The 27,964-nt window shown below is 43.0% G+C and overlaps 1 protein-coding gene across 4 annotated transcripts in view; it reads left to right on the top strand.

Annotated features, from left to right (window-relative positions):
* Nucleotides 1–27,964, top strand: part of CRHR2 (corticotropin releasing hormone receptor 2) — a 246,297-nt gene that overhangs the window by 156,862 nt on the left and 61,471 nt on the right. For all 4 annotated transcript variants that reach the window (XM_073334745.2, XM_073334747.2, XM_073334746.2 and 1 more), the window contains 4 exons: nucleotides 13,890–14,007; nucleotides 16,153–16,306; nucleotides 20,067–20,127; nucleotides 25,206–25,278. In XM_073334745.2, coding sequence (XP_073190846.1) covers nucleotides 13,890–14,007; nucleotides 16,153–16,306; nucleotides 20,067–20,127; nucleotides 25,206–25,278 — 406 coding nt within the window. The remainder of the gene's footprint in view (nucleotides 1–13,889; nucleotides 14,008–16,152; nucleotides 16,307–20,066; nucleotides 20,128–25,205; nucleotides 25,279–27,964) is intronic.

The raw sequence follows: 27,964 nt of genomic DNA, 5'->3' as shown, positions 1-27,964 counted from the left end.
AATCTAAAACAAGCCGCTTTTTTTTAAAACTTCCCTGTTATTGCTAATGCTGGTTCAGCTCTACAGGTATTAGCAACACTGAGAGCCCCAGCATAGCCAGGGGTGCCAGCCTTTTAAGCACCATATTGAATAGGTCTGCTTTGTGCAAGATTAGATTACTCATTTCCTAAAATGCCAGCAGCCCATCTACACCAGTCCTCCCTCTGTTGCTAATAACCATGGAGGTAAACTAGTCTTGGAAATGCTGGGAAAGTTTCTGAAATATTTCCCTATTGTCGACAAAGTTGAAATTTCAGTTTTTACCAGGATAGTGGGAAGGGTAAATCAGCACCTGTGAGCATCATTTACTTTACAAAAGACAGTAACATAAGGCAGTGGTTCTCTACTGGGGTACGCGTACCCCTGGGGGTACACAGAGGTCTTCCAGAGGGTACATCAACTCATCTAGACGTTTGCCTCGTTTTACAACAGGCTACATAAAAAGCACTCGTGAAGTCAGTACAAACTAAAATTTCATACAGGCAATGACTTCTTTATGCTGCTCTATATACTGAAATGTAAATACAATATTTATATTCCAATAGATTGATTTTAGAATTACATGGTAAAAATGAGAAAGTCAGCCATTTTTCAGTAGTCGTGTGCTGTGATACTTTTGTATTTTTGTCTAAGCAAGTAGTTTTTAAGTGAGGTGAAACTTGGGTATTTGAGACAAATCAGACTCCTGAAAGGGGTGCAGTAGTCTGGGAAGGTTGCGAGCCAATGACATAAGGTATTTATGAAAAGAGTGACCAGAATGAATATTTTCAAACCTGGGTCCCTAAAATTAGACACTTAAGTAGAAAAGTCCTGATTTTTTCCCCAGAAATGTTGAGCACTTGCAGCTCTCATTGTCGTCAGTGTAAATGTAATGTAGATGTTCAGTGTATGTGTGCACACAGTTTTCTATTTTATCTAATCTAATTTTAGGGTTTTGTCCTGCCACCCATCATCATAGTATCTGGATGCCTTCCAAGTAAAATTAAGAGCAATTGCAAAGTCCCTGTTGGACTCTACAACACTCTGGCACTTCTCCCTTTATGGGGTAAAAAAAAAAAATCTACTTACGGTATTTGTTGCTTGTTTTATTTGCCTGATTTATTTGTGTTAGTGTTTCAATTTTATTTTGCAGGGTGTGTTTGAGTCACTGGGGTATCAGTGTGAAGAATTACCTTGAACAATTTTCTTCTGCAGCCCTTTAAAATTGTGCCATATTTTTAGTAGAAATCATAAGACAGATGATGACAAATGCAAGAATTTTCTGGGACGTGTGTGTGTCTATATAAAAACATGAGATGTTATCATATAATTAGTGATGTACTTACTGGGAGCAAAAAAACATCATCTGTGCAATCACTGCTTCAGTATTAAATTAACTTTCTCTGATCCATTTCTGCACAGAACGAGGAAAGGATAATGAAGCAGTGCCATGCCATGCACTCAGATGCAGCACATTAAGTCAGCTATGGGACAAAATCAGCCTCAGTGTTAGCATACTGAATTTCCAGCTTTACAGCTTGTCTAGACCAGCTTTATAAATCATGCTTTCTAAAAATACATGGTAATGGCTTCTACCTGGACTGGTGACTACAGTGTACGGCAACAGTGTAAGGTATTAGATAAGTCTTGGAGTACACCCATTAATGCTGCCTATATGACCCTGATACGTTAAAACTCCTTACACACTTTGTGATTACAAAAATTGAGAATTTGGAGGAAGTGTCAGGATTTTGTAGTGCCATAGTTTCTGCTCAGTAGAGTTACTTAGGCCATTTCAGTAGTGTTGGTTTGCTTTGAATAGATCATGACCCTGGTTCAGCACTGAACATAAGCAGCTGCTTGAGTCCTTCTCTATTCAGCAAACCACTTACACGCACTCTGAAGTGCTGTGCTGAGTTGGGGACTGTGTTCCCAGGCTGATCACTCGTGCGGCGACTGTGAACGTGTTTTCTTAGCATTTCCCATTGTAAAAATCCATCTGTTTGGGAATTGCTACTGGAGCCGTACTCCTCTGTTGGACTGTGTAAGATATGCCTGAACTATGGGGAAGATTGAAAGGCAATTTAACCCTTTCATTTCCAGAGAGCAGAAACCCTCAATGTATAGCCATCCTCAAAGGTCTGTACTGCTGCACTCCTCATTATTCACCATCCTTCACTGTCCTCCTGGCTGTTGGCACATAGCTTCTTCCTATTGCATACATGGCCCTGTGCTCTCCTATTGGCTGTCACGGAGAGCCCTCTGCTCTTCTGGGTTTCCTTGCCTGGCTTCTTAGCTCCCGACCCATTCCTCTGCACATGCTTCAGGGTTCCAGTTCTGTGCCTTCTTTCCTCCAGCCAGCTGTTCCTGTTCCTTTCTTTCCTCCACTCCTCCTCCTGCCCGAGATTGCCTCCCAACCTTCAGGCCCAGAAAATTAAAATCAAGAGCGAGGGGGTGAATCTGGATAAGCATAAGCATGATAGTTACACAGCCACAATTTGAGACATTGGGAATCAGAAAAACCAGAAAGTGATCAGTGGATCAGACCATGAACTAAGCCAGCTTTATGTGAGAACTCTATACCATGGAACAAGTGCACGTGATGGCATTTCCTGTCATGCATAGAGGACTGGAGCCAGTATTTTTATCAAATCCCTAGATTCTTCCCTTTTTAAAATTCCATTTTTCTTCCCTTCCTTTCTTTGTGTGCATTTTATACTGTAGGTTTACTGAACATACCCACTATTTTGTAAGTTAATTTTCTTGTTTTGTTTCCCGCATTTGCCAAAATCCAAAACTCTAATTCTTTTTTTTCACAAATATCCAAGGGAGAAAAATTTTCAATAAAGGTAACAACCTTGAAAGACTTAAACTCATGATTAAATAACCAAACAAAACGAAAATAGAATTAAAGTACTTAATCACATAATTAAGGCTGTGTGTCTGTCACGGAGGTCACAATTTCCGTGACCTTCCATGGCCTCCGGGACTTCTGCAGTGGCCAGTGTGGCTGACCCCAGGGCCACCCAAGTAGCTGGTCCCAGGGCTAGCTACTCAGGCGGTCCTGAGGACAGGCACACGGGGTGCTGCTGGAGCGGCCCCGCAGCCAACCACTTGTGCGGCCCCCAGCCAGCCGCACCGGCAGCTGCTGGGGTGGCCACAGGCAGCTGGTCCAGGGACCTCAAGAGCAGCAGTCCCGGGGGCGGCCATGGCAGCCACTGCTCGGTGGCCCCCAACAGCTGCCCCCAGGGACCATCTGACAGGGGCTAGTGTGGCTGGTCCTGGTGGTAGGGTTGCCAACTTTCTAATAGCACAAAACCAAACATCTCAGCCCCTCCCCCTGTAGACACACACTGCCCCCCCTTACCCTCCAGGGCAAGGAGAAGGCAAGGAAGAAACTGTAGCTGCCCCCTGGGACAGGCCAGTTTCACATGTCACCACTTGCTCAGGACAGTGCTCCTATGTACAGTGCCACCCAGCCCTCCAGTGCTCTGCACTATTGCTAATAATAAACATTTACAGTCATCTAGTGCTACAGTTGTTCTTCGTCTTGCATTGTTTACACGGACATTTCAAAACTCGGAGTAATAGTGTTCGAGTCTTAACATGTGAAGTCCAAAACAGTGCACAAACTCTGCATGTGGCGATTAAGAATCAGCTAGAATGCAGAAGAAATGAGCTTCAGAAAAGGCAGCAGAGCTCAGGTCCTGTTCGCTGGGAGTGGTTTAAAATACTGTAAATATGAAGTATGTTGAGCCCTGGCCTGTGTGCGTGTTGCAACTGAACCCAAGCCTTGTTTAGTATTAGTCTATTTACATATTAACCCTTGACTTGACTGTCTCCCTCTCCCTTCCTCCAGCACATTAAGCTCTAACCTCAGTAATTGGCCCATTATTCTCCTGCAATAAAGTATCCAGAGTGAGCATCTGCAGTGCTTCCCACATGGCTCCCCAGCCTTACATTTGGGAATATTTCTGTTCTTCTAGGCAACTGTCACCAACATGGCCATTTTCCTTTCAAACCACCCAGATGCTTTCCCCATCTTCAAGCTGTTAGGGGTACCAGAATACACAGACAGATCAGAACATATATACCCTGGGGAAACCCCAGTGTACTCGAGGATGTGCACACAGGCTAAAGAAAGTAGTGGACCAAAACAGGTGTTGAGCCTGGGAAAGGGATGGATTTGAAGGCAGCCTTCTCAATCTGAGCCATTTATGGTTTGCCCATTAGCTTAGAAAAAGCTAAAGAGGCCAGAGTTCCATCTGTGAAGTGGCTTATTAAATATTGCTGAAGACTTCCACTAGCAGCTTGTAACATTCAGCAAACGCGAAAGTCCAGCAGAGCTCTGTTTGGTTTCTCCTGCCAAATTTTTCATGGCAGACTTTTCAACAGATGCTTTAATTGGTCATCATTATTAATGGAACAGTACATGAATTAATAGGAGGCCACCAGGCGCCTTCAGTAAAGTCATTGTTTTCAATTAATTCCATGTAGATGATTCTATTAATTCAACTAGCTTTCTACATCACCAGCACATTAGTATGATTGCTAATTTTAATTATGTGTGTCCTCACTGAATCAGGCTCATTTGAAAACAAGGGCTTCACAGGCTCCATATTAAAACCACAAATGTATGGATACAATGATGGGGGGAACCGGGAATGAATTAAAATAATATGTGTGTGATACAAACATTATTATGTAAATCCTTTTTAGGGGTCTGATTCTGAGCCATTGAACTTAATGGGAGCTTTCAACAGCTGCAGGAAAGGCCTGTACAGAAATAGTATAGTCATTTTGTTCCCAACCCAGAGGGTATGCCAAGTAATAGTGGGTTTGCCAACCCTGGCTTCACTTTTCCTCATAAAATTTAGGTCAGTTAGATGTCTTAAATGCCTGATTGTGGCTTTTGCATCAGCCAGCCTGATACTCTGCCATCTACCCATCTTGAAGATGGACTGGAAGAATTTTGAGTGCGTTATGCTTGCATTTATTAGCAGTTTTGTGGGCACCGAAAATCCTTGTTAAGGCACTCAGCACAGTGCAGGACATTGTAAATATAACATAGGTGGAAAAGAAGGAATCCAGGTGGGAGCATAAAAAATGGACAGGATTCTTTTTAGTGAAATAAAAAAGTAATTAGTATTTCAGCAAAGAGGGAAATAATATATTACTGCGGCTAACATGAAACACATGCCTGCCTTTACCTCAATCGCTTTGCCTTTATGGGTATGGCTCAGCCAAAGTTGAGCATGGGCTGGCTTACCCGGGCAACCTTGAGTCCAGCTAGTGTGGGTAACAATAGCATAAGAACATAACAACGGCCATACTGGGTCAGACCAAAGGTCCATCTAGCCCAGTATCCTGTCTTCCGACAGTGGACAGTGCCAGGTGCCCCAGAGGGAATGAACAGAACAGGTCATCATCAAGTGATCCATCCCCTGTTGCCCATTCCCAGCTTCTGACAAACAGAGGCTTGGGACACCATCCCTGCCCATCCTGGCTAATAGCCATTGATGGGCCTATCCTCCAAGAACTTATCTAGTTCTTTTTTGAACCCTGTTATAGTCTTTGCCTTCACAACATCCTCTGGCAAAGAGTTCTGACTGTGCGTTCTGTGAAAAAATTCTGACTGTGAATTCTGTTTTAAACCTGCTGCCTATTAATTTCATTTGGTGACCCCTGGTTCTTCTGTTATGAGAAGGAATAAATAACACTTCCTTACTTATTTTCTCCAGACCAGTCATGATTTTATAGACCTCTATCATATCCCCCCTTAGTCGTCTTTTTTCCAAGCTGAAAAGTCCCAGTCTTATTAATCTCTCCTCATATGGCAGATGCTCCATACTCCTAATAATTTTTGTTGCCCTTTTCTGAACCTTTTCAATGTCAATATATGTTTTTTGAGATGGGGTGACCACATCTGCGTGCAGTATTCAAGATATGGGTGTACCATGGATTTATCTAGAGGCAATATGATATTTTCTGTCTTATTATCTATCCTTTTCTTAATGACTGGTTTCAGAGTAGCAGCTGTGTTAGTCTGTATTTGCAAAAAGAAAAGGAGGACTTGTGGCACCTTAGAGACTAACAAATTTATCTGAGCATAAGTTTTCGTGAGCTACAGCTCACTTCATCGGATGCATTCAGTGGAAAATACAGTGGGGAGATTTATATACACAGAGAACATGAAACAATGGGTGTTACCATACACACTGTAACCAGAGTGATCACTTAAGGTGAGCTATTACCAGCAGGAGAGCAACAAAAGGTTCACCCCCCCCCCCGCTCTCCTGCTGGTAATAGCTCACCTTAAGTGATCACTCTGGTTACATTGTGTATGGTAACACCCATTGTTTCATGTTCTCTGTGTATATAAATCTCCCCACTGTATTTTCCACTGAATGCATCTGATGAAGTGAGCTGTAGCTCATGAAAGCTTATGCTCAAATAAATTTGTTAGTTTCTAAGGTGCCACAAGTCCTCCTTTTCTTTTCTTAATGATTCCCAACATTCTGTTTGCTTTTTTGAGTGATGCTGCACATTGAATGGATGTTTTCAGGAACTATCCACAATGACTCCAAGATCTCTTTCTTGAGTGGTAACAGCTAATTTAGACCCCATCATTTTATATGTATAGTTGGGATTATGCTTTTCAATGTGCATTACTTTGCATTTATCAGCATTGAATTTCATCTGCCATTTTGTTGCCCAGTCACCCAGTATTGAGAGATCCTTTTGTAGCTCTACACAGTCTGTCTGGGACTTAACTATCTTCATTAGTTTTGTATCATCTGCAAACTTTGCCACCTTACTGTTTACGCATTTTTCCTGATCATTTATGAATATATTGAATAGTACTGGGCCCAGTACAGACCTCTGGGGGACACCACTATTTACCTCTCTCCATTCTGAAAACTGACCATTTATTCCTACCCTTTGTTTCCTATCTTTTAACCAGTTACCAATCCATGAGTGGACCTTCCTCCTTATCCCATGACTGCTTACTTTGCTTAATAGCCTTTGGTGAGGGACCTTGTCAAAGGCTTTCTGAAAATCTAAATACATTATATCCACAGGATCCTCCTTGTCCACATGCTTGTTGACCCCCTCAAAGAATTCTAGTAGATTGGTGAGGCATGATTTCCCTTTACAAAAACCATGTTGACTATTCCCCAACAAATTATGTTCATCTTTGTGTCTGACAATTTTCTTCTTTACTATAGTTTCAACCAGTTTGCCCAGTACTGAAGTCAGGCTACAGCCTGTAATAGCCGGGGTCACCTCTGGAGCCCTTTTTAAAAATTGGCGTCACATTAGCGATCCTCCAGTCATTTGGTACAGAAGCTGATTTAAATGATAGGTTACAGATGACAGTTAGTAATCCTGCAATTTCACATTTGAATTCCTTCAGAACTATTGGGTGCATACCATCTGGTCCTGGTAATTTATTACTGTTTAGTTTATCAATTTGTTCCAAAACCTCCTCTAACGACACCTCAATCTGGGACAATTCCTCAGATTTGTCACCTAAAAAGAATGTCTCAGGTTTGGGAATCTCCCTCACATCCTCAGCCGTGAAGACCGATGCAAAGAATTCATTTAGTTTCTCCACAATGGCCTTATTGTCCTTGAGTGCTCCTTTAGCATCTCGATCATCCAGTGGCCCCACTGGTTGTTTAGCAGGCTTCCTGCATCTGGTGTACTTTCTTTTTGAGTCTTTGGCTAGCTGTTCTTCAGATTCTTTTTTGGCCTTCTTAATTGTATCTTTACACTGCATTTGCCAGAGTTTATGCTCCTTTCTATTTTCCTCACTAGGATTTAACTTCCATTTTTTAAAAGATGCCTTTTTGCCTCTCATTGCTTCAATGCAGGGCTGGGCTTTGGCACAGGCTAGTGAGCCAGGCTCCATGCTGGGCTTGTGTTACCCACTCTGCTCTATCATCGTTGCTCTTGTTACCTCCTCTAACTGGGTACAAGTTAGCTTGGGCAGGTTAGCTGGTGCACAGCAACCTGTGTTAAACATACCCTGTGTTAAACCTCCTTTTCCAGGGCTGTGAGGGAAGTGTTGCTTCCTGCTAGCCAGGCACAAGTGGTGACTAGTGTTAGGGAACTTTTTCCTCCCTTGCCTTCAGATTTCTTCTCAGCATAACATTGCCTGGAACTGCCATCTCTCCGACTTGTTTGCAGTCACAGATTGAGGGCCCTGCATTGTCCATTTATGTGCTACTTTGTCCTGCTCAGCTGAGATTGCTGAGTGCCCTGCCAAATATGTGTGTTTCATTGGGGTAGCCCAGGGTTGGATTGTCTCTTCAGGCACATACGCGAGCAATGGTGGATGCATAAACTACACCACGCCAGAAGTAGCCCCAGCAGGCAGAGTAACTAGAGCTGCATCTCTGAGTTGCAATTCCTCCCCTGCTTCCCCGTTAGTGACTTACTGCTGATCTCTTTAACTTGGAGTTGGGCGGGGAAAAGGGAGCCAAGGCTGTGTTCCTCCCCACCAAACTTCTCCTGGAAGCAGGGGGAGTAAGCAGACAAGTCATGCCAGGGAGAGCTACGGTCTGGGTGGCTTGTGTATCATTGTAAGAGGGGTTCTTATTCCCCTGCATTGGCATGCAGTCCGAGTCACTCTCTACCCCGCCGTGAGCACAGATTGTGAGCAGAAAATGATGGCTAGACTATGCTGCAAGGTTGGGGAACCACTGTGAGGCACGAGGAACTCAGTCTGAGTGCATGTAACTTTGTCCCTCAGGTGGCTCTTGCTCATACGGAATGAGACAACTACTGCCACCAGCTAGCAGAGTTCCTCCTTTAAAACAGGGTTCTGGTCCTGGGTTTTGTTCCCAGCCCTACTGGTGTGTGCCGCTCTATGCTCCTGGCGTGCCGTGCGTGCCGTTGGCAGCTGTGAGGAGCAGCCACGCTGGCCATCCTGCTCCTGCTCAGGTTGGCCAGGCCAGCCTTCTGTCATGACGAGGGGGAATAGCAGGGCCAAAGTTGAGTGAGTGGTGCGATCTGGTTAAAGGAGGTCTCAGAGCTGCGTTGCTCAGGATTGGCCCCGTGGCTTCTGTGCACCAGGTCACAATGCCACTCACTGACCGTACATGCCTCCCTCCCCCTCTCCATCACAACAAAGGGGCCGTGGGGCCAAACCAGAATGGGCGCACTGGGCAGTGGGGCAGCCAGCGCTGTTGCTCCTTGCCACTGCCGTGGGACTGGCTCCTGCGTCAGGGCTCTCCCCCTGGGGCCTGTGCAGCCTCGCTCCACTTCATGCAGCCCGGGTCCCCTCTCAGGGATGGGGAGTGATGCTGCACCTAGGCAGGCTGGGAGGGAAAGCGGGGGCTGAGGGTGATACAGACTCAGCAGGCAATGTGCTGGGGCCAGCAGCTGCAGTGGGAGTGTCTCCACAGGGCAGAGGGTGCGTACCATGGAAACAGCTTCTTAGGGTGCCCTTGCCCACCCCACCTTTCCGCTGAGCCTGGTGGACTGGTATGAAGTGGTTCTGCAATGTCACTTGTATCGGAGAGCTTGAATTCATTGATTTCTGAGGTGAGAAGGACCTGGCCTCAGATCATCTGGTCTGATCCCTGCACATGGTCTATTATTACGATAGACTTTTCCCCCAGCTCCTCAGTAGTCCTCCTCAAATAGTCTCTGCTGTGATGCTACCTAAATTCCTGAAGTCTGTGGATCACCTCCTTTCTGATTCCTACTGTTCTTAGGACTGTGCAGCGGGGAAGTGTGAAGGGAGGAGAGTGCATCTAAACCTTGACTTAATTATCCTTGACTGAGAAGGAGCAGTAAAGGACATGGATATAAGGGTGGAATTAGGCAGAAGAAATGAGTAACCTAGATCACTGGATTGTTCCTGGTGCAGGGAAAGGAGAGACATAGTCGCACACCAGTCTTCTGTAATTTTAAAGGTTTCAGAGTAGCAGCTGTGTTAGTCTGTATCCGCCAAAAGAACAGGCGTACTTGTGGCACCTTAGAGACGAGCAAATTTATTAGAGCATAAGCTTTCGTGGGCTATAGCCCACTTCATCGGATGCATAGAATGGAACATATAGTAAGAAGATATATATATACACATACAGAGAAGGTGGAAGTTGCCATACAAACTGTAAGAGGCTAATTAATTAAGATGAGCTATTATCAGCAGGAGAAAAAAACTTGTGTAGTGATAATCAAGGTGGCCCATTTAGAGAGTTGACAAGAAGGTGTGAGGATAACTAACACAGGGAGATAGATTCAATATGTGTAATGACCCAGCCACTCCCAGTCTCTATTCAAACCCAAGTTAATGGTATCTAGTTTCCCTATTGACAGGGTCGTACAGTTCTTGTTCCAGCCACTGGCCTGTGGATACGTATCAAGGGTGGTAAACGGAGTGGAGAGCACAGCAGCTGCATTAGCAATTAGAACAAGAGATTCCACTCTGACATAATGGTGGCAGCTTTCCTCTTAATCCTTATGTTAGACCCAGGGGGTTAATTATGCATCAGCAAATCATAGCAGCGTGCTAACAATTCTGCAGCTGTGGCTGAGATGGCATTTCAGCTACAAGCCCCTGATCTCCTGTTTCTTCCTAGTCCTCCCTCTGACACGTCCACTCTCATCCTGAGAAGGTATTTCCTCTGTGCCGCTATCCTGATTTCCTACGTATCTGCAAGCTGTCCTAAATCCTGCACAACGGCCAATTGTCTACCCAACTTGCTGTGCTTCCTATTGACACAGAAAGGGACGTAGCTTGCCATGGCGCTTTGATTTTTTTTTCATGTCATTCACACTCAGGGTTTTGTGATCTACCCTCTGTTGCTGGCTTAACCCAATTTGTCCCCTTGGATCCCCTTGTTTCTTTTTTAAAAATTAATTTAATTATCTTTAACCCCTTGCGCCAGGCAGCAGATGCTGTCCTCCATGTACAGGTCTGTGCAGGAGCACCCTGGGTGATGAGGCTAGGCCTCAGGAGATCTGGGTTCAATTCATGGCTGTGCCACAGATTTTTGGGGGCAGGTCATTTAATCTCTGAGCTTATCTAAAGTGATCACTCTGCTTACAATGTATATGATAATCAAGTTGGGCCATTTCCAACACAAATCCAGGTTTTCTCACCCCCCCTTCCCCCACACACACACACAAACTCACTCTCCTGCTGGTAATAGCTTATCTAAAGTGACCACTCTCCTTACAATGTGTATGATAATCAAGTTGGGCCATTTCCAACACAAATCCAGGTTTTCTCACCCCCCCTTCCCCCCCCCACACACAAACTCACTCTCCTGCTGGTAATAGCTTATCTAAAGTGACCACTCTCCTTACAATGTGTATGATAATCAAGGTGGGCCATTTCCAACACAAATCCAGGTTTTCTCACCCCCCCCCCCCCATTACCAGCAGGAGAGTGAGTTTGTGTGTGTGGGGGAGGGGGTGAGAAAACCTGGATTTGTGTTGGAAATGGCCCAACTTGATTATCATATACATTGTAAGCAGAGTGATCACTTTAGATAAGCTATTACCAGCAGGAGAGTGGGGTGGGAGGAGGTATTTTTTCATGCTTTGTGTGTATATAATAAGATCTTCTAAACTTTCCACAGTATGCATCCGATGAAGTGAGCTGTAGCTCACGAAAGCTTATGCTCAAATAAATTGGTTAGTCTCTAAGGTGCCACAAGTCCTCCTTTTCTTTGTACTATAAATAACAACCACATTCAGATGCAATTGCAGTAAATGAGAGCACCTGTTGCATGTATCTGGGAACAGAACTCCCTCTGTATTATTGTGGTTGACTTTACTTCATTCACTTTCTGTCGTTCTGCCCTGCCATCTCTATACAATCTATTTATTCCCCTGATGCTTGCTACCTCGTGCTCATTGGTCACTGTTATTTCTCATCTTTTTCTGCCCCTGGCTATGCATGTTGCATTGTCTTTCCGCTCCTGTGACTTTCCATGGAGCAGTGTTTGGATTTTTAAAAACGCCAGTGCTTCTGAACCTCTGGGAACTTAAACGTCATGCTGCCAATAAAGGAATAAAAATATTCAGCGCCCCAGCTTGTGTCTTGCATAAATATATTTTAAAAGACTGTGCTGCTTATAAAAACGTTTGTCACTCTAAATACTCAGCAGGTTCTGTAAAGATCCTAACTGCGACATACTCCAGCAGAAAGTGAGTGTGCAACACATGCTACCGAAACCCCATCCCCCGAAATGCATTCTCAGTCTTGTTAAGGCCCAGCTGTTGCTAAATTCTTGTTCACATGCTCAACTTAAAGCATGTGAGTGGCCCTTTTGATGTCATTGGAGCGACTCAGCGTGGTTGAAGTTAGGCATGATCAGGGCCTTAATCACGCTCATGCACTCTTGATGATATTGTTTAGTTAGTTCGTTATGATTTGTACTGGGCTAGCACCCAGGAAGAGAAAGGATCAGGAATTCAGTATGCTACTCACAAAGATAGTCTTTGCCCCAGAACTTTATGGTCTGGGCCACAGAGCTGACTACACTGACTCTACTTTATGGTCTGAGAGGCAGCAGGTGGACAAAGTGGACAGGCAGGTGGGGAGGATGAGGTAAGAGCGAAGAGTTTACCAGAAAAAAATGGAAGTCTCCGCACATTGTTTGTTTCTTGTGTTAATGTGGGTGCTTGCTTTCTCCGTCTTCCCCACCGCACTACAATTCCAGGCATACCCACTCATGCTTTCTCTCTCTACAGATCCTTGCATCAACCTGTCATTCAGTACGCATCCTTTCTTAACAGGATGTGTTTTGAAAATAGAGAGGGGAGAAGTCTCACTATTTTATGTTTTTGTCGGTGCGTCGGACAGCCCCAGTCGTGGACCAGGACCCCTCTGTGCTAGGCGCTGTACAAACAGAACAAAGACATTCCCTGACCAGAAGAGCTTGCAATCTAAGTATAAGAGTATGTCTACATTTAAATTGCTACACTGGCACAGCTGTGCAACTGTAGCACTTTAGTGTAGACACTATATATGCCGCTGGGAGGGGTTCTCCCATCAGTGTAGGTAATCTACCAGACTGAGAGGCGGTAGCTAGGTCAATGGAAGAATTCTTCCATTGACCTAGTATTGTCTACACCGGGGGGTTAGGTCAGAATAGCTGCGTCTCTCAGGGGTGCAGATTTTTTCAAATCCCGGAGACACATAGCTATGCCCATGTAAGTTCCAGTTTAGACCAGCCCAGAGACAATCAACAGGTGGATACAGGCTGGCAGACAGAAGAGCACAAGGAAAATGAGATGACACTGGTGGGCATCATAGGGAGTGGTCTTAGCACCCCAGCTGTCTAACTAACCATTGTCGGGTTTTTTGTTGTAGGCATCTTGGGAAAGGAGTTTTAAGGAGGATTTTAAGGCGGAAATGAGGTGGCTTTGTGGATGATTCTGGGGAGCTCCTCCCAAGCCTGAGACATAGCATGGGAGAAAGCACAAAGATGTTTGTTTGAAGGTTTAACAAGTGAGCATTGAAGGCTGGCATTGTTGCTGATCAGAGGCAGGAATCAATGTTTCAGTAGCATGTGAGAAGTGATAGGTAGCTTGGGATAGGCTGTGGAGGGCCTCAAAAATAAAGGCAAGTAGCTTGTGTTTGTTCAACTGATTCTTTAATTTGTTTGAATTATTTCCATTGGCCAGCAATTCAAATGGCTTTGCATTTTGTACTTCCCTTGGTAGTTTTCATATAGAATCATAGACATGTTTCACTGGAAGGGATCTCAAGAAGTCCACCCCCTAGCTGAAGCAGGATTAATGCAAATGTGCTACTGACACATGCCACAATTAACCAAAGACAAACAATGAAGATTTGTGGTGGGCATTGTATAATAACTCACATCTTTGCCCCTTTCCCCCATTAGGAGCATCAGATGCCTTCGAAATATTATCCACTGGAACCTGATCACCACGTTCATACTGAGGAATGTGATGTGGTTCCTGCTTCAGATGATTGATCATAACATACATGAAAGCAATGAGGTATGTGATGTGGCTATGGTATCCACTTGTCATGGGTATAGGTAAAAATCTGAATTATTTATTTACATGTATAAAAATACTACAGAGGGTAGTATCCATATGCTCTCTGCACCCTTAAAATAACTTTAAAAAGATTGAGTGCATAAAAAATAGGTGTTGATTAGATAAATATTCATATCTTTCCACTGTTGGTTACTTTGCATGTTCAGTAACTTCATATAGTGCATTATGGTCTAAGGGAATGTAATACAATCTAGTGCATTGAAAACAGATTATGGAGACCAGTATACCCTGTCCATCTGTATATCCCATTATATCGAAGCATTGATGCCTCTAATGAGTAAACTGGTTTTGTATTTACTCCTGTGTCTTTAGCAAATTATCTCATACCCTGGCTCATGCAAAAATCTGCATTAAATTCAGACATTGTCATGACCGTAAGTGATGTGACATTTATCAGCTTGGTCATTCGGGGCCTGATTCTCCTCTCATGACTGACTTTGAGAAAGACTTTAACCATTGGAATCAATGGGATGATTGCAGAGTTAGGAGTCATTCAATGTGAACAAGAGTAGGAGTATTGAGCCCTTGAATGATAATAATGTGTAGCTCTTTTATGGGGATTTTCATAAAAGTGCTTTATAAAGGAGGTTGGTATTCTCCCCATGTTACAGTAAGGCTTGGAATACTGGAAAAGTTCTGGAATCCTGGAAGAAAAATAATGTGCCAATATTTAAAAAGAGTAAACAGGATGACCCAGGGAATTATAGGCTTGTCAGTCTGATGGGGATCCCAGGCAAGATCATGGAGCAGCTGATGTGGGACCTGATTAATATAGAATGAAAGGAGGGCAATATTATTGATGCCAGTCAACATCTATTTGATGAGACTACAAGTTTGGTTGATAAAGGTAACAGTGTCGGTGTGATATACTTAGACTGCTGGAAAGCACTTCACTGGATACTTCTGACATTTTGATTAAAAAAACTAGAAAGATAAAATTAACATGGCACACATTAAATGGATTAAAAACTAGCTAAATGATAGGCCTCAAAACATAATTATAAATGGGGAATCATCATCAAACAGGTGTATTTCTAGTGGGGTCCCACAGGGGTCAGTTCTTGGTTCTATGCCATTTAAATTTTTTATGAATGATCTGGAAGAAAACATAAAATAAAGTTTGCAGATGACATAAAAATTGGGGGACACGATAAAAACGAAGAGGACTGGTCACTGATAGAGAGTGATCTGGATCACTTGATAAGCTGGGCTCATGCAAACAATGTGGGTGAATATACACATCTCAGAAGAAAGAATGTAGGCCATACTTACAGGATGAGGGACTCTATCCTGGGAAGCAGTGACAATGAAAAAGTTCTGGGGGTCATAGAGGATAATCAGCTGAACATGAGCTCCCAGGGTGATGCTGTGGCCATAAGAGAAAATGAAATTCTTGGATTCATAAAGAGGGGAGTATCAAGTGGGAGTAGAGAGGTTATTTTACCTCTTTATTTGGCACTGGTGGGACCACTGCTGGAATCCTGTGTGCAGTTTTGGGGCCCACAAATCAAGAAGGATGTTGATATATTGGAGATGGTTCAAAGAAGAGACACACAAATGATTAAAAGATTAGAAACCATACTTTTATAGTAGTAAACTCAAACAACTCAATCTATTTAACTTAACGAAGAGGGTTAAAGGGTGAGTTGATTACCGTCTATAACTCCAACATGGGGAACAAATGTTTAATAATATCTTCAATCTAGCAGAGAAAGGTATCATACAATCCAATGGCTGGAAGTTAAAGTGAGACAAATTCAGGTTGGAACTAAGATGTACATTTTTAATGGTGAGAGTAATTAACCATTGGAACAACTTACGAACAGTTGTGATGGATTCTTTTTTTAGACAATTTTTAAATCAAGATTGGGTGTTTTTCTAAAAGATTTGCTCTAGGAATTATTTTGGGGCCGTTCTCTGTGCTGTGTTAGACAGGAGGTCAGACTCAGTGATCACAGTGGTCCCTTCTGTTTTTGGAATTTGAATTTTGACTTCATGGGAGTAGAGTTCGTCCAGTGCTGAGTGATTTAAAAACAACAAATCACCCAGGGTTTAAAATGCACTCGTATATTTTTGTTCCAGCCCTGGTGTCGGTGTATTACAACGATCTACAATTATTTTGTGGTGACCAATTTTTTCTGGATGTTTGTGGAAGGCTGCTATTTACACACTGCGATAGTGATGACTTACTCCACAGATAAACTGAGGAAATGGGTCTTCCTCTTCATAGGATGGTGTAAGTGCCGTGTGCTTTAAAACTACTGTACTATATGACTGTCAGTGTTAAAGAAGTGATATAACCAAGATTCACACACACAAAAATCCGGGAAGAGTGATATTTTTGTCATTCAGATCTCACCCCATTTAACAAATGCAAATATCAGAGCAGGTTGAGTTAAATGTTTATATTTAAATATACTTTAATGACACAGCTCAACACGGGCCAATGAGTGAAAGGTTATGGCTGAGGTCCGCATCTTTCACTTGGATCATTGTGATTTTATTCCCAACCGTGGCTAAGGTTAAGGCAGGAGCATCAGGCGCTATGTGCATGACTCAGCAGTTTCAGGTTTCAGCAGTTCACAGTGGTGTTGCTTCAGGTTGATCAACCGTCCCTAAATTGTCTCTTCAGTGTGTATTTGTTTAACATCACAGTGGGCTCAGCATTGGAGGAAACAGGAGACATTGTCCCTGACCTTACGGGCTGTTAAGGTTTCTTCCCCACTCTGAACTTTAGGGTACAGATGTGGGGACCTGCATGAAAACCCCCCTAAGCTTATTCTTATCAGCTTAGGTTAAAACTTCCCCAAGGCACAGATTTCTTTCTTGCCTTGGGAACCAGCTTAGTTAAAACCCTGATACGCTGCCACCACCAAGTGATTTAAACAAAGAACAGGGAAAGAGCCCACTTGGAGACGTCTTCCCCCAAATATTCCCCCAAGCCCTACACCCCCTTTCCTGGGGAAGGCTTGATAATAATATCCTCACCAATTGGTATAGGTGAACACAGACCCAAACCCTAGGATCTTAAGAACAATGAAAAATTAATCAGGTTCTTAAAAGAATTTTATTTAAAGAAAAAGGTAAAAGAATCACCTCTGTAAAATCAGGATGGTAAATACTTTACAGGGTAATTAGATTTAAAACATAGAGAATCCCTTTAGGCAAAACCTTAAGTTACAAAAAGACACAAAAACAGGAATACACATTTCCTTCAGCAGAGCGAATTTTACAAGCGAAAAAAACAAAAGAAAATTTAACATATTTTCTAGCTAGATTACTTACTAACTTTACAGGAGCTGGGAGGCTTGTATCCTTGATCTGTTCCTGGCAAAGGTATTACACAGACAGACAGACAAAAGCCTTTTCTCCCCGCCTCCAGATTTAAAAGAATCTTGTCCCCTCATTGGCCATTTTGGTCAGGTGCCAGCGAGGTTACCTTAGCTTCTTAACCCTTTACAGGTGAAAGGATTTTGCCTCTGGCCAGGAGGGATTTTATAGCATTGTATACAGAAAGGTAGTTACCCTTCCCTTTATATTTACAACACAGGCCCTTACAGCCTTAAGACAGACACAACAAATCAGACACAAGGAAAAACATTTCAGCATGGAGTTAATTGGGCCTCTTTCCATGCAGGAACAATGTTGCAGCTGCATTTGAGGTCACTTAGGGGCTAGATTGTCTTTCTAAAACACAGCCTTTAATAAAGGGAGGCATGTGCCCGTGCAACCCCAGGAGATGAACGGGGAAGGAAATGTGGCTCCTGGCTTGTTCCCAGGAATTAGTAATCTACGGGTGTCCTAATTAAATTACTACCCGCAGCTCAGCTGTGCTGGCCAGCGCATGAGGTGGCCTGGCCACTGCCAGTTCTCCTACCCACCCATACCGCTGATCAAGCAGTACCCTGACCGCTTTGTGACCAGATCACAGGTCCAAGTAGCTTGCCTGGTCCATGACTGTAGTCCTGAGACATCTTGGTCTCTGACTGTAACTGCACAAGTGCCACATATTGAGCACACCCTTCCTCTCACCCTTTTAGATCCTTTCCTGTGCCAGTCACTCTGCCCTACTTTCTGCTTCGCCTCTGGCAAATCTCACGTCCAGTTCTCTGATCTCCACGGTTCTCTGATCTTTGGCCAGGAATAGAGAAAGGTCCTTATCCAGCAACAAGGGCATGTACGCTTCCATCCCATCCCATCCCCATGACGACGGAAAACACGATGTCTTCTTGAGTCATTGAACAAGGAGAATCTGTCTTCGCAGGAGGGCAGGGCAGATCCCCAGAATCACAGCCCAAAGCATAGTTTGATCTTTACGTGTGTACTTTAATCCCATCCCTGCTGGCCTCCACTGCAGAGTCTACGCTACGATGTCTCTCTACATTGGCCCCAGTCTACTGAAATGTCAGGATTTTGAAGGTCAATGTGGAGCTATAGACCTCAATTCAGCAAAGCACATAAGCATGTACCTGAATCCCATTCACTTCAATGGGAATTAAGAACATGCTTTGCCTTGGAAAGGCTGACCTGGAGTGCAGTGCAAAGCTGACCTGGTAGCGAGCACACTGGGTGGCCCTGGAGATGCCTTTTTGCCTGATTTACCAGAGATGTTTGACAACACTGAGAGAGGCCCATTTGAAAGCAATGTACAAATCGGGTTGGAAAATGCTCCTGATTCTACTCTCTCTTACACGGTGACTCCAGAGTTCACTCTCCGGAATCTCAGGGAGCATGGACACATGAGGTGAGTGGGAGTGAGAAGAGAGCTAGTCCCAGCATGACATTACTGTGGTCCAGCCATGTTTTTGGGCTGGGTTCTGAGTTGCTCCCACTAAGTGCTGGGTTCAGCTGAGGATAAGAAGGGTCACAAATCAGCTGCTTGCTCCTCTGATATTGCAGCTCTTTTGGTCCCCTCCCTGTCCCGCATAGGTCAGAGGAGCCGCAGAGCTGCTGTAAACTGTGCCAGCTCCTCCAAGAATCTTTCCTTGAACCAAGGGGTCACTGGAGCACAGGATGCTTCAGCTACGTTCCCTTTTCCCTGGGAACCTGCTTTGGGAGGGGAGTGGCACAGAGCTGACTACACTGACTCTACACCTCCTTGGAATTCCCTCTATGTGATGGGAATTCTCCACCAGCCAGCTACTCAGCAGCTTATGCCAAGGGACTGGCACAAAATAACATTGTGAGGACGAGGATCTGGCCCACTGAGTAGGAGTGAAAGCAGAGGCAACAGCATGGCAGGGACAGGAAGCTTACAGATGTACCAGCCACATGCAAGGAGATTAAATTCCCAGTGAGCAATGGTGCATCTGCCTTAATGCATTCCAGGTTAGTGGGAGAAAGATATGCAAATCAAACACGTGGGCTTAATGGGATTTCAGAATCATTTATTTTAAAAAAACCACCAACAGGACACATGGTGTGTTGGAGGTCATGGAACACACCAGTGGAGCTGGGAGAAATTGCATTCTTCAGAGACTGCCAGAATAACATCTGAACTGGTCAAGAGTTAAACCTCGAGAGAATTCCTCCACATTGCCCTCCACCTTGGGATGGTTAATTTCAGAACTTCCCACCCAATCCATATGGTGCAGCAGAACCATAAGGAGACTGCAGCCTGGTAATACAACTCAGATAATAAACCCCCCAGAAAGCTCAACCTGCCTTTAAGGTATTGTGCGGAATGAAGAAAATGGTTTGTGATTCATCCAGAATCTACGGCTATTTCTTAAGTAGCTTTTTAATTTTTCTGTAATTGTTTTAATAATCTGCCTCTTATAGAACAATGGCACTAAAGCTGTGAAAAGATCTCGTCTTGTTAGGACTTCTATTTCTTTTACATAAAACTAGTTAGCAGATGTATGAGGTCTATAGCCCATGGCCAAAGGCAAGTGTCAACGTCATTTCTTATACTCCCCGCCCCCAACACACACACATTGACTGACAGTGTTGTGTGTGTGAATTGTGACTTTTGATCTTTTTTTTTTTTTTTTTAGGTATTCCTTGCCCAATCATTGTTGCCTGGGCCATTGGCAAGCTCTATTATGAAAATGAACAGTAAGTAATGTTAACGATTTTATTTATGTGGGTCTACATAAACAAGATACCAGACTGCATAGACATATCCAATGCCGGAAGAAATTGTGCTAAAAGTTACATAGACTATGGAGATGAAAACTAACAGATATGGCTGTCTCATTCCCATTGATCTTCAGAACTGACAACTTCAAAAAGTTCCAAGCTCAGCTTGAGTGAACACCCCAAAGTTCAAAGGCTTATCTAAAACTCCTGGACCAAATCCCCAAATCCTTCCTGAACAGCTTTTATTCAGGCAAAACTCCTTCAGTGGGACTGGGTTAAAAATTACTGAGTGAAGGATTTGGCCTCTTGAGATCACAGAACTGGGTTGTAAAGCTTCCAAGAACAGTCATCGTAGTATTGCAAGCGGCCCACATACTGGCTTTGATCCCGCGCAGCGCAGGTGTTCTACATATAAGGACAAGGTAAAATGTGACGGGCAGAGCATGAAACACAAGGGAATCTGATTTTACATTGAGAGCAATTGTACAGAGCCGCCAAGTAGCAGGAATAATTCGGCTGCATTAACAAATAGGGATCATGCTTAAGCTCCTTGTCCTCACAGACACACCCATTCCCTGCCCATGCTCCATTCCTTTTTGCTCCGTATGCTAGCAAATAAGGCAGTGGCCACACAAGGGGGTTTCATTAGTATCACTAGGCATGGAGGATGATACGTAATGCTTAGCCTTTCTTGCACCCCGATATAGCTAGCTTCCATTCACATTTGCACTGGCGTACAATAACCTTGCACAACCTGCTATGCCCCATGAACAGACTTTTGAGATCAGTGCCAAATGATTTCATATTGGGCAAGACCACAAAGCATCCAGTCATCTGCCCACCCTACTAGTATCCAGAAATGCTTATGAGCTGGAGCGTGAAATATTTTGTAATGTCAGGCACTCATCAGAGAGGCCGAGGATATGTGAACTTCTGCACTCTATCAGAGACTGAGATATCAGGTGCACCACAGGTGCTGTTCTCCAGAAGATCTTACCCATACAATCATACCAATACAATAAAGCTCATAGAAATGAATAGCTGATAAGGGAATAAAGCTGTTCTATTCTTCACATTTATATTAATGTTATACACAGGATAAGACTTAGCATACCTTAATGAACTAAAACAAAAGCAAGAGATGAATTGTTTGCCAGTGGTTTGCTGATTGCTATAAATATGCACGCATTTTCTAGGACATTATATTTGTTTAATCAGGTGGTATATCTAATAACGCCTACTAAACAGAAAAATTAAAGCACAGATCAAAACGTTTTTTAATCAAAAATCTACTTAACTCTAAGTCCTTCTGGATGAGTCAGCCCAAATGTCCGGACTAAATTCTGTTCGTGACGGCTCGAGAAGTCTTTCCATGTGCCGAAAAGATACAGAAATAATGGCTGAAATGTGAACTACATAAATCTGTGCCAATGTAAGGCTAAGAGTAAAACTTGATTCTTGTTTCTGAGAAACTAAGTGGAATCAGCTCTGCCAAACCAAGCTGACTCTTATGATCACATGGGATGTGCTCAGCCTATTCAGACATGGAGAAATAACATGTGACTTCTCCCATGTGATCTAACCTAGCAAACCACATTCAGATGTGAACTACAGAACAAACAGCAGCCTCCAAAAATATTCAGATGGGGGGGGGAAATCTCCAAAAGTGCATATGGACTGTTCAAAGTCAAGGACAAAATGTGACCATATTGCTGTTAGTTTGGGTAAGCAATTTGAAATACAACCAAGGCAGACTGGAAGTACTTTTGTAGTTCAAGCTGTATAGCTCTAAAGATGACAAAATCAAGAAGATTGCAGCCACAAGGAAGAACAGATATGCTTAAATAATGAATGATTCCATAAAACCAAATGAAAAGCGCCTGATTTCACCTGCATTAGCGCCTTTGATCAATATAGGGAAAAATCTAATTTAGGATTATTGAGAACATCTTGTCCAGTGGTTAGCTCTGTGGTAGAATCTGGCTACCCTCGAGAAGAGAAGTACTTTATGCATCATGTAAAAACAATCAACAAGTGATGAAGAGCTACTTCTGTAGCAATTTCAGAGATGGACAATCTGGAAGGATAAAAGCAGTAATAAAAGTCTCATTAACAATGATGAAAGGACAGTGATATTTGAGTTATGTAAAGTCCTATCAGGGAAGCATGGGGGAATATTGATTAGTATTATTCAGTGTGCAGGTGTTCCAATTTCTTTCATCCTAACGAGATCTACTTCAATGGCTTGTCCTCCCCGACATTGAAAAAGCTTTTGTTTGTTCTTGGAGGAGGCTGGAAGGAGGCGGGGAATGCATATGTTGTTTTAGCAGTTTTTTCATGGCTCTCCACTACAGATATAATTGCCATACACACCCTATCGAAAAACCCAAATCAACAAAATAATAACTTTCCTGGGATTAGGAGGTGAAGGTTCCAGGGTGGGTTGTTTGTTTGTTGTAAAAAAAAGCTACATGGCTTTCATTTCAGGATTGGGGCCTTAGTTTGGATTTAAAGGTGAAAATTAATGTAGATAAAGGAAGAAAGTCTAGGTCACTGAATTATATCAGTTGCATTGCTACATGCGACCTGATATCTACTTAATTATAAATTCTTTAGGGCAGGGATTGTCTTTTTGTTCTGTATTTTCACAGCACCTATCACAGAGAGGTCCTGGTCCGTGACTGGGGCTCCTAGATACTACCTTGGTGTAGATAATGCTTTTATTCTATGAAATATGAATTCTACACTAGAATAGATGTATTGGTTCCAAAGAACTGGACCAGTTACATCAACAATAACTTCTTCCCCCAAAATCTCAGGGCATTAGCTGCTGGCTCTCCACAGGCTGCTCCTTGGTCTTTGAGTTCCTTCATATGCCTCAGTCAAACTCATTATTAATCCCACTGGGATTCCTTAATTAGCACAGCCTGCTTTCCAAAAGGTCCTTTCTGGAAGGTCTCAGACAGTTCAGTTCTTTTTCCTTGGTAGGTTCCCCAAACTCCTCCAGGTCCTGGCAGCTTCACTCTTATGTTTCCTTTCCTTGATATATCCCACAATACCCTTCTCTGTCCCCACACTGCTCCAGCAAGTCATTCTTTTTCTCTTCCATGTCATTTTTGAGGAGAGTGGAAGGTTTCACTTCCAGTTGGATAATAATTTGGGCAGCAAGAAACAGCTCTTTCCAATTGCTTCTCTCAGTGTCAAATTTTGGAAATGTTTTTGCAAGTAGTTACCAAGTTGCACAAAGCTATATTGTGTGCAACCAGGAATAACATTTTAATAACTTATCAGACAACTTAGTGCAAATGATTCAAAATGATCTCATTCAATCTGATTTTATTATGGATATCAAGCTGAGAAAAGGCAAGTAATTGTAGGACAGCATGAATTCTGGCGTTTGAGAACTATCTCACCTGTTACATTTTGTAATGTTTCTCTAATAAGAAAATGTTCTTCTCGATGGGTGCCACGAATGCTGTGCCATCGACAAATATATTCTCTTAGCCTAGGAGTCATTAGCAGGCCTCCCCCATATTAGAGAAGATTTTTTTTGCCACTGCAGTTCTTAAAGTAATTCTGCTTGAACCATGCTTTCCTTCAAACCCAGTCATTTGTCTCATTTGCCTGTTATTTCTTTCTTGTGTCCTAGACTATGAGCTCCTCAGGGTAGAATCATAGAACCACAGGGTTAGAAGGGACCACAAGGGCCATCTAGTCTAACTCCGTGCCAAGAAGCATTGTAGAGATTGTTATTTACTATATGACTGTTGTACTATATGATTGGGGCCCCAACCTGGATCTGTCTCTGTCATCTAGATTGGAAACTCCTTGTGGGCTGGGAATGTCTTTATTTTCATGTCTTGGGTAGCACCAAGCACATTCTCTGTGCTTTACATATAATCAGATGTTGCAATGCACCATGGCCATACACCAATTGACAATGTGGCCATCTATGAAATCACTATAGCAAAAGGGAATAGAAGTCATAACTCTGAACTCCAAAAAGAACACATCACTTGACCTGGCTTACAAACTCCTGTTACCCATGTAGGAGACCTTAAAGGGCTTGTACCATATTGAGGTCAGGGTTCAAGATGTCATATCCTCTTGTACGTTAGTCACTGGAAACAGGAACTGGGCTACTTGGATTCCATCCACTAAAAGGTATACACAAAAGCCAGAACATGGCAGTATGAAAGCACAGGTTTAGTTTGCCATGTATCAGAGAAAGAAATGAGTTGTTCGTCGTTAACATCGGATTGGAAGTGAGCTCCTGGGTCATTGAGACCAGTCCCTTGCTATCTAAGGCAATCCTGTCACATAATCATATAACAGAAATGATGACAAAATAAAACCCCTGCAACAACTCTGCAGTACATGACTCTGGTTTACTGAACTTCTGTTAACTCCCTTTGCCTTTTAACAGAAGTTCAGTGAATTTCCCTGGGATTATATTGGATGAGAATGCTTGTCAGACCAGCTAGCTTTAAATGAGTATCTCTTTGTTGCGCTCTGTAGTTGGAAACCTTGCCTGTTCAAGGCCCATGGGATGGATTCCCTGTTGACACACACAAACAGGGTTTGGAAAAGTCTCCCTGTGGATTTAGAGGCCTTTGCATAAACAGACTTTCCTTGAATCATTTGTGAGCACTGCATTAGAGAGTTCAGGGGGCAGGAGGTTTCATTCAAAGGAAGAGCCCTCTTTCTGACATAGCGGGTTACAATTTGCAGCATAAGTTCTGCATCTGCATTAAGGATGCTCATCCTCCTGTATAGCTGATCTCGAAACATTCTCATGTTTCCAGGCAAATGTTTATAGGGTTGGCAGCTAGAAACTGAGTGGGAACATGACTTGGCTACACTCAGCAAAAACTGGGGCTTGGATCTGTGTCCAATGAAAGCTTTGAAAGGAGAAAAGTGGCTCAATTGCATGTTGGCTATGTAATTAAACACAAAAGCATTTCAGGGGTATAAGTGAATAACTCCCTAAGGTGTACATAATCTGAATATGAGATATGCATTAAGATTTGTAAACCGTAGTTTTTCTCTTACAGATGCTGGTTTGGAAAGGAACCCGGGAAGTACATAGATTACATATATCAAGGCCCAGTGATCCTCGTCCTTCTGGTAAGACTGTGCGTGGGACTCAGAGGATGGCTATTGGCAATAGTGAAATGATCTTATAGGCACCTGCTGTCTTCCATGTGTAATTAACTAAAACAAAACAACACGTGAACAAAACCTGGGGAAAAGATCTGAGGGTTTCAGAAGAGAGCTCTGAAGGCAGTTGCATTAGGTAACGTGCTGTGAGCTGGCACCTGATTGGTTAATGAAGAGCCCAATGTAGTGTTAACAGGCTAGTTTGTTGCTGCCTTACAGTGCTTCCTACCGGCAGACCTTTAGCTGCTGTTAGCCTTGGTTTATGCAGCAGCTGGTGCAAACAGGGTTGAGTCCTGCCTGACAAAAATAGAACAATCTCTCCTCCCCTCCTCCACATACGCATGGGTCTAGGTGGCACTGGACGGGAAGGGGGCATAGCCAGGGTAACAGTGATGTGCAGTTTCATCACATCCCGGCTACACCTCCTGGGGTGGGGCTTCCGTGCGGCCCTCCATGGAAATTCCACCTGCCCTGTGCTGGGAGAAAATTCCGCTTTATGCACAGGTTGCCTGGATGGTTCCAAGAGATGCAGCTGGCACCTGCCTGTGCCAGCCATGATGAATCTAGCCTCTCGTTTGTGTCCATCAGTTAAATGCTAAGTTCTTGCATCTTCACGCTGGTGGCAGTTGTGGCTGTAATGAACCTATCCCCCAGGAGCTGGAATAAGCACTTAGAACTATGTGACTGGTCACGTGTGGGCACCGTGTGCTGCTTAAGCCACACCACAGTGTAGATGATGAAGGTCAGTATATTGCTGTTAAGATTGGAGGGTATGTCTACATTCCAGTCATAGGGTGTGATCGCAGCTCGGGTAGACATACCTGAGCTAGGTTTGATCTAGCTAGTTCGGGTACCAACAGCAGTGAAGTTGCAGCAGGCTGTTTCAGCATGGGTTAGCTGCCGGAGTAACTACCCAGGGTTCCAAGCAGGCTTGTACAGCCTATGCTAAACTTCATGCTGCCATGGCTTCACTGCTACCTGTACCTGAACTAGCTAGTTTTAAGCTCGCTTGACCGTCAGTCACCCCCCTTATTTCCTTGATTGCAGTGTGGCGTTCCCTGAGGGGCAAAGAATATCAGAAATTCTCTCCAGTCGTCTCTGGACACCCATTAATATGTTTTTATACTCAATAAAGTATCAATTAATCTCCCTGAAATGACTTCCTCTAACTCAGGTGGCTGTCCATGTCCTGTTCAGGTTTCCTCACGTTATTTATGCAAACAGTGTACACATTATATTTCCCACTTAGTTGTAACTGGGGTATCAACACACTGTAGACACATTGGGCCAGAGTTTCTAAGGAGCGCACCTTTAGAGCTGCTCCGAAATTTTTAGTTTAAACGGTTTTTAACAAAAAATGCTGGTTTGGGGGAAATAGAAACTTTCAAAACTGTGTCCATTTAGACAACATATTGTTTTAAAAAACTGAAATGAAACACTCCATTAATGTGAAAAGCATCCAATTTCAGTGTTTTCAAAATGGACCTTTTTGACTTATTGTTTTGAAACAAAATTCGTTGTTTTTATATAAAAAGTCAAGTTTTGTTAAAAAGTCAAAATAAAGAACTAAATGTTTTCAGAATTTGATCATGTGGAAAATAATGAAACTTTTGGTTTTGTTCCATTCTTTGTTCCATTCCAGGATGCGAAAAATAGTTAAAATTGCAGCATTTCCTGTGAAAATCCAGTTCCTGCCAAGGTCTCTCAGCTCCCATTGAGACACTGAAACAAACTAGCTAAGTTCTTTTGGAAAATGCCTTTTTTAAAAAACAAAGTTCTCCCTCCCCCTCCATTTGTTGTTGGCATTATAAATTTTTGATTTCTCATGACTTTTTTGAGTGTTTTAATAGAAATGTTTATCAACATTTTTACTTACCAAAACTCTGTTTTTTGTTAAATGGAAAATGTCAAAACTTAGCAGAAGTTGCTGCAAATGTTCAGTGCCTCAAAGCTCTCACTGCAACATTTGTGGCCATATTTTCCCATCCAGCATACCAAGCTCTTTTGAAAATCTGGCCGTAGAAGTCACAATGGGAGTTGCTAGCCGACTAGCAGTTTTGAGAACTTTTTCCAAATGTTCACATTTTTCCTTTACTGAAAACCAGCTTTCTGATTAATGAACAATTTTGATTAAAAATTTCTATAGGAGAAATAACACCCAAAATCACAAAAACTTGACAGACTTCCATACAGTAGAGCCCCCGTTTTATGAACTGATCGAGGAGTTCAATTTTATTAATTTCTCAGTGTTACGAACATCTCAAAATTATAGTAGATGCGGTGCTTAAGTTGCTGTATGGTGCACTGCATCACTTTCTCCTTGTCCTTCAGACCAGTGCAAAGCAATTTCCAATTCATGGAGGGCATCGGAATATGAAGGGATGTCAATTTGTTGTTCACTGACATCACTTTCGCTATGTAGTTTTTATTTTTACGTTTTTTTCATTCATCAGACTGGTGTTCGTAACATCACGCTTCTCCTGTCCAGTAATATCACTTTTCTTTTTTTTTGCAAATTATTTCCATTTAGAGAAGTCCATTTTTCAACAACAACAAAAAATTTTATTAGATAAATATCAACCTTCTCTAATTAGCATCTCTCAGGCAATGCAGAATAAGCTAATGTGTCTTTGTTGCTGAAGCATGGCACTGG

The sequence above is a fragment of the Lepidochelys kempii genome, chromosome 2, assembly GCF_965140285.1.
Source record: "Lepidochelys kempii isolate rLepKem1 chromosome 2, rLepKem1.hap1, whole genome shotgun sequence".
Taxonomy (NCBI): domain Eukaryota; kingdom Metazoa; phylum Chordata; order Testudines; family Cheloniidae; genus Lepidochelys; species Lepidochelys kempii.
Note: the sequence above shows the minus strand (reverse complement) of the source record. Positions and strands in the feature narration are given on the sequence as shown.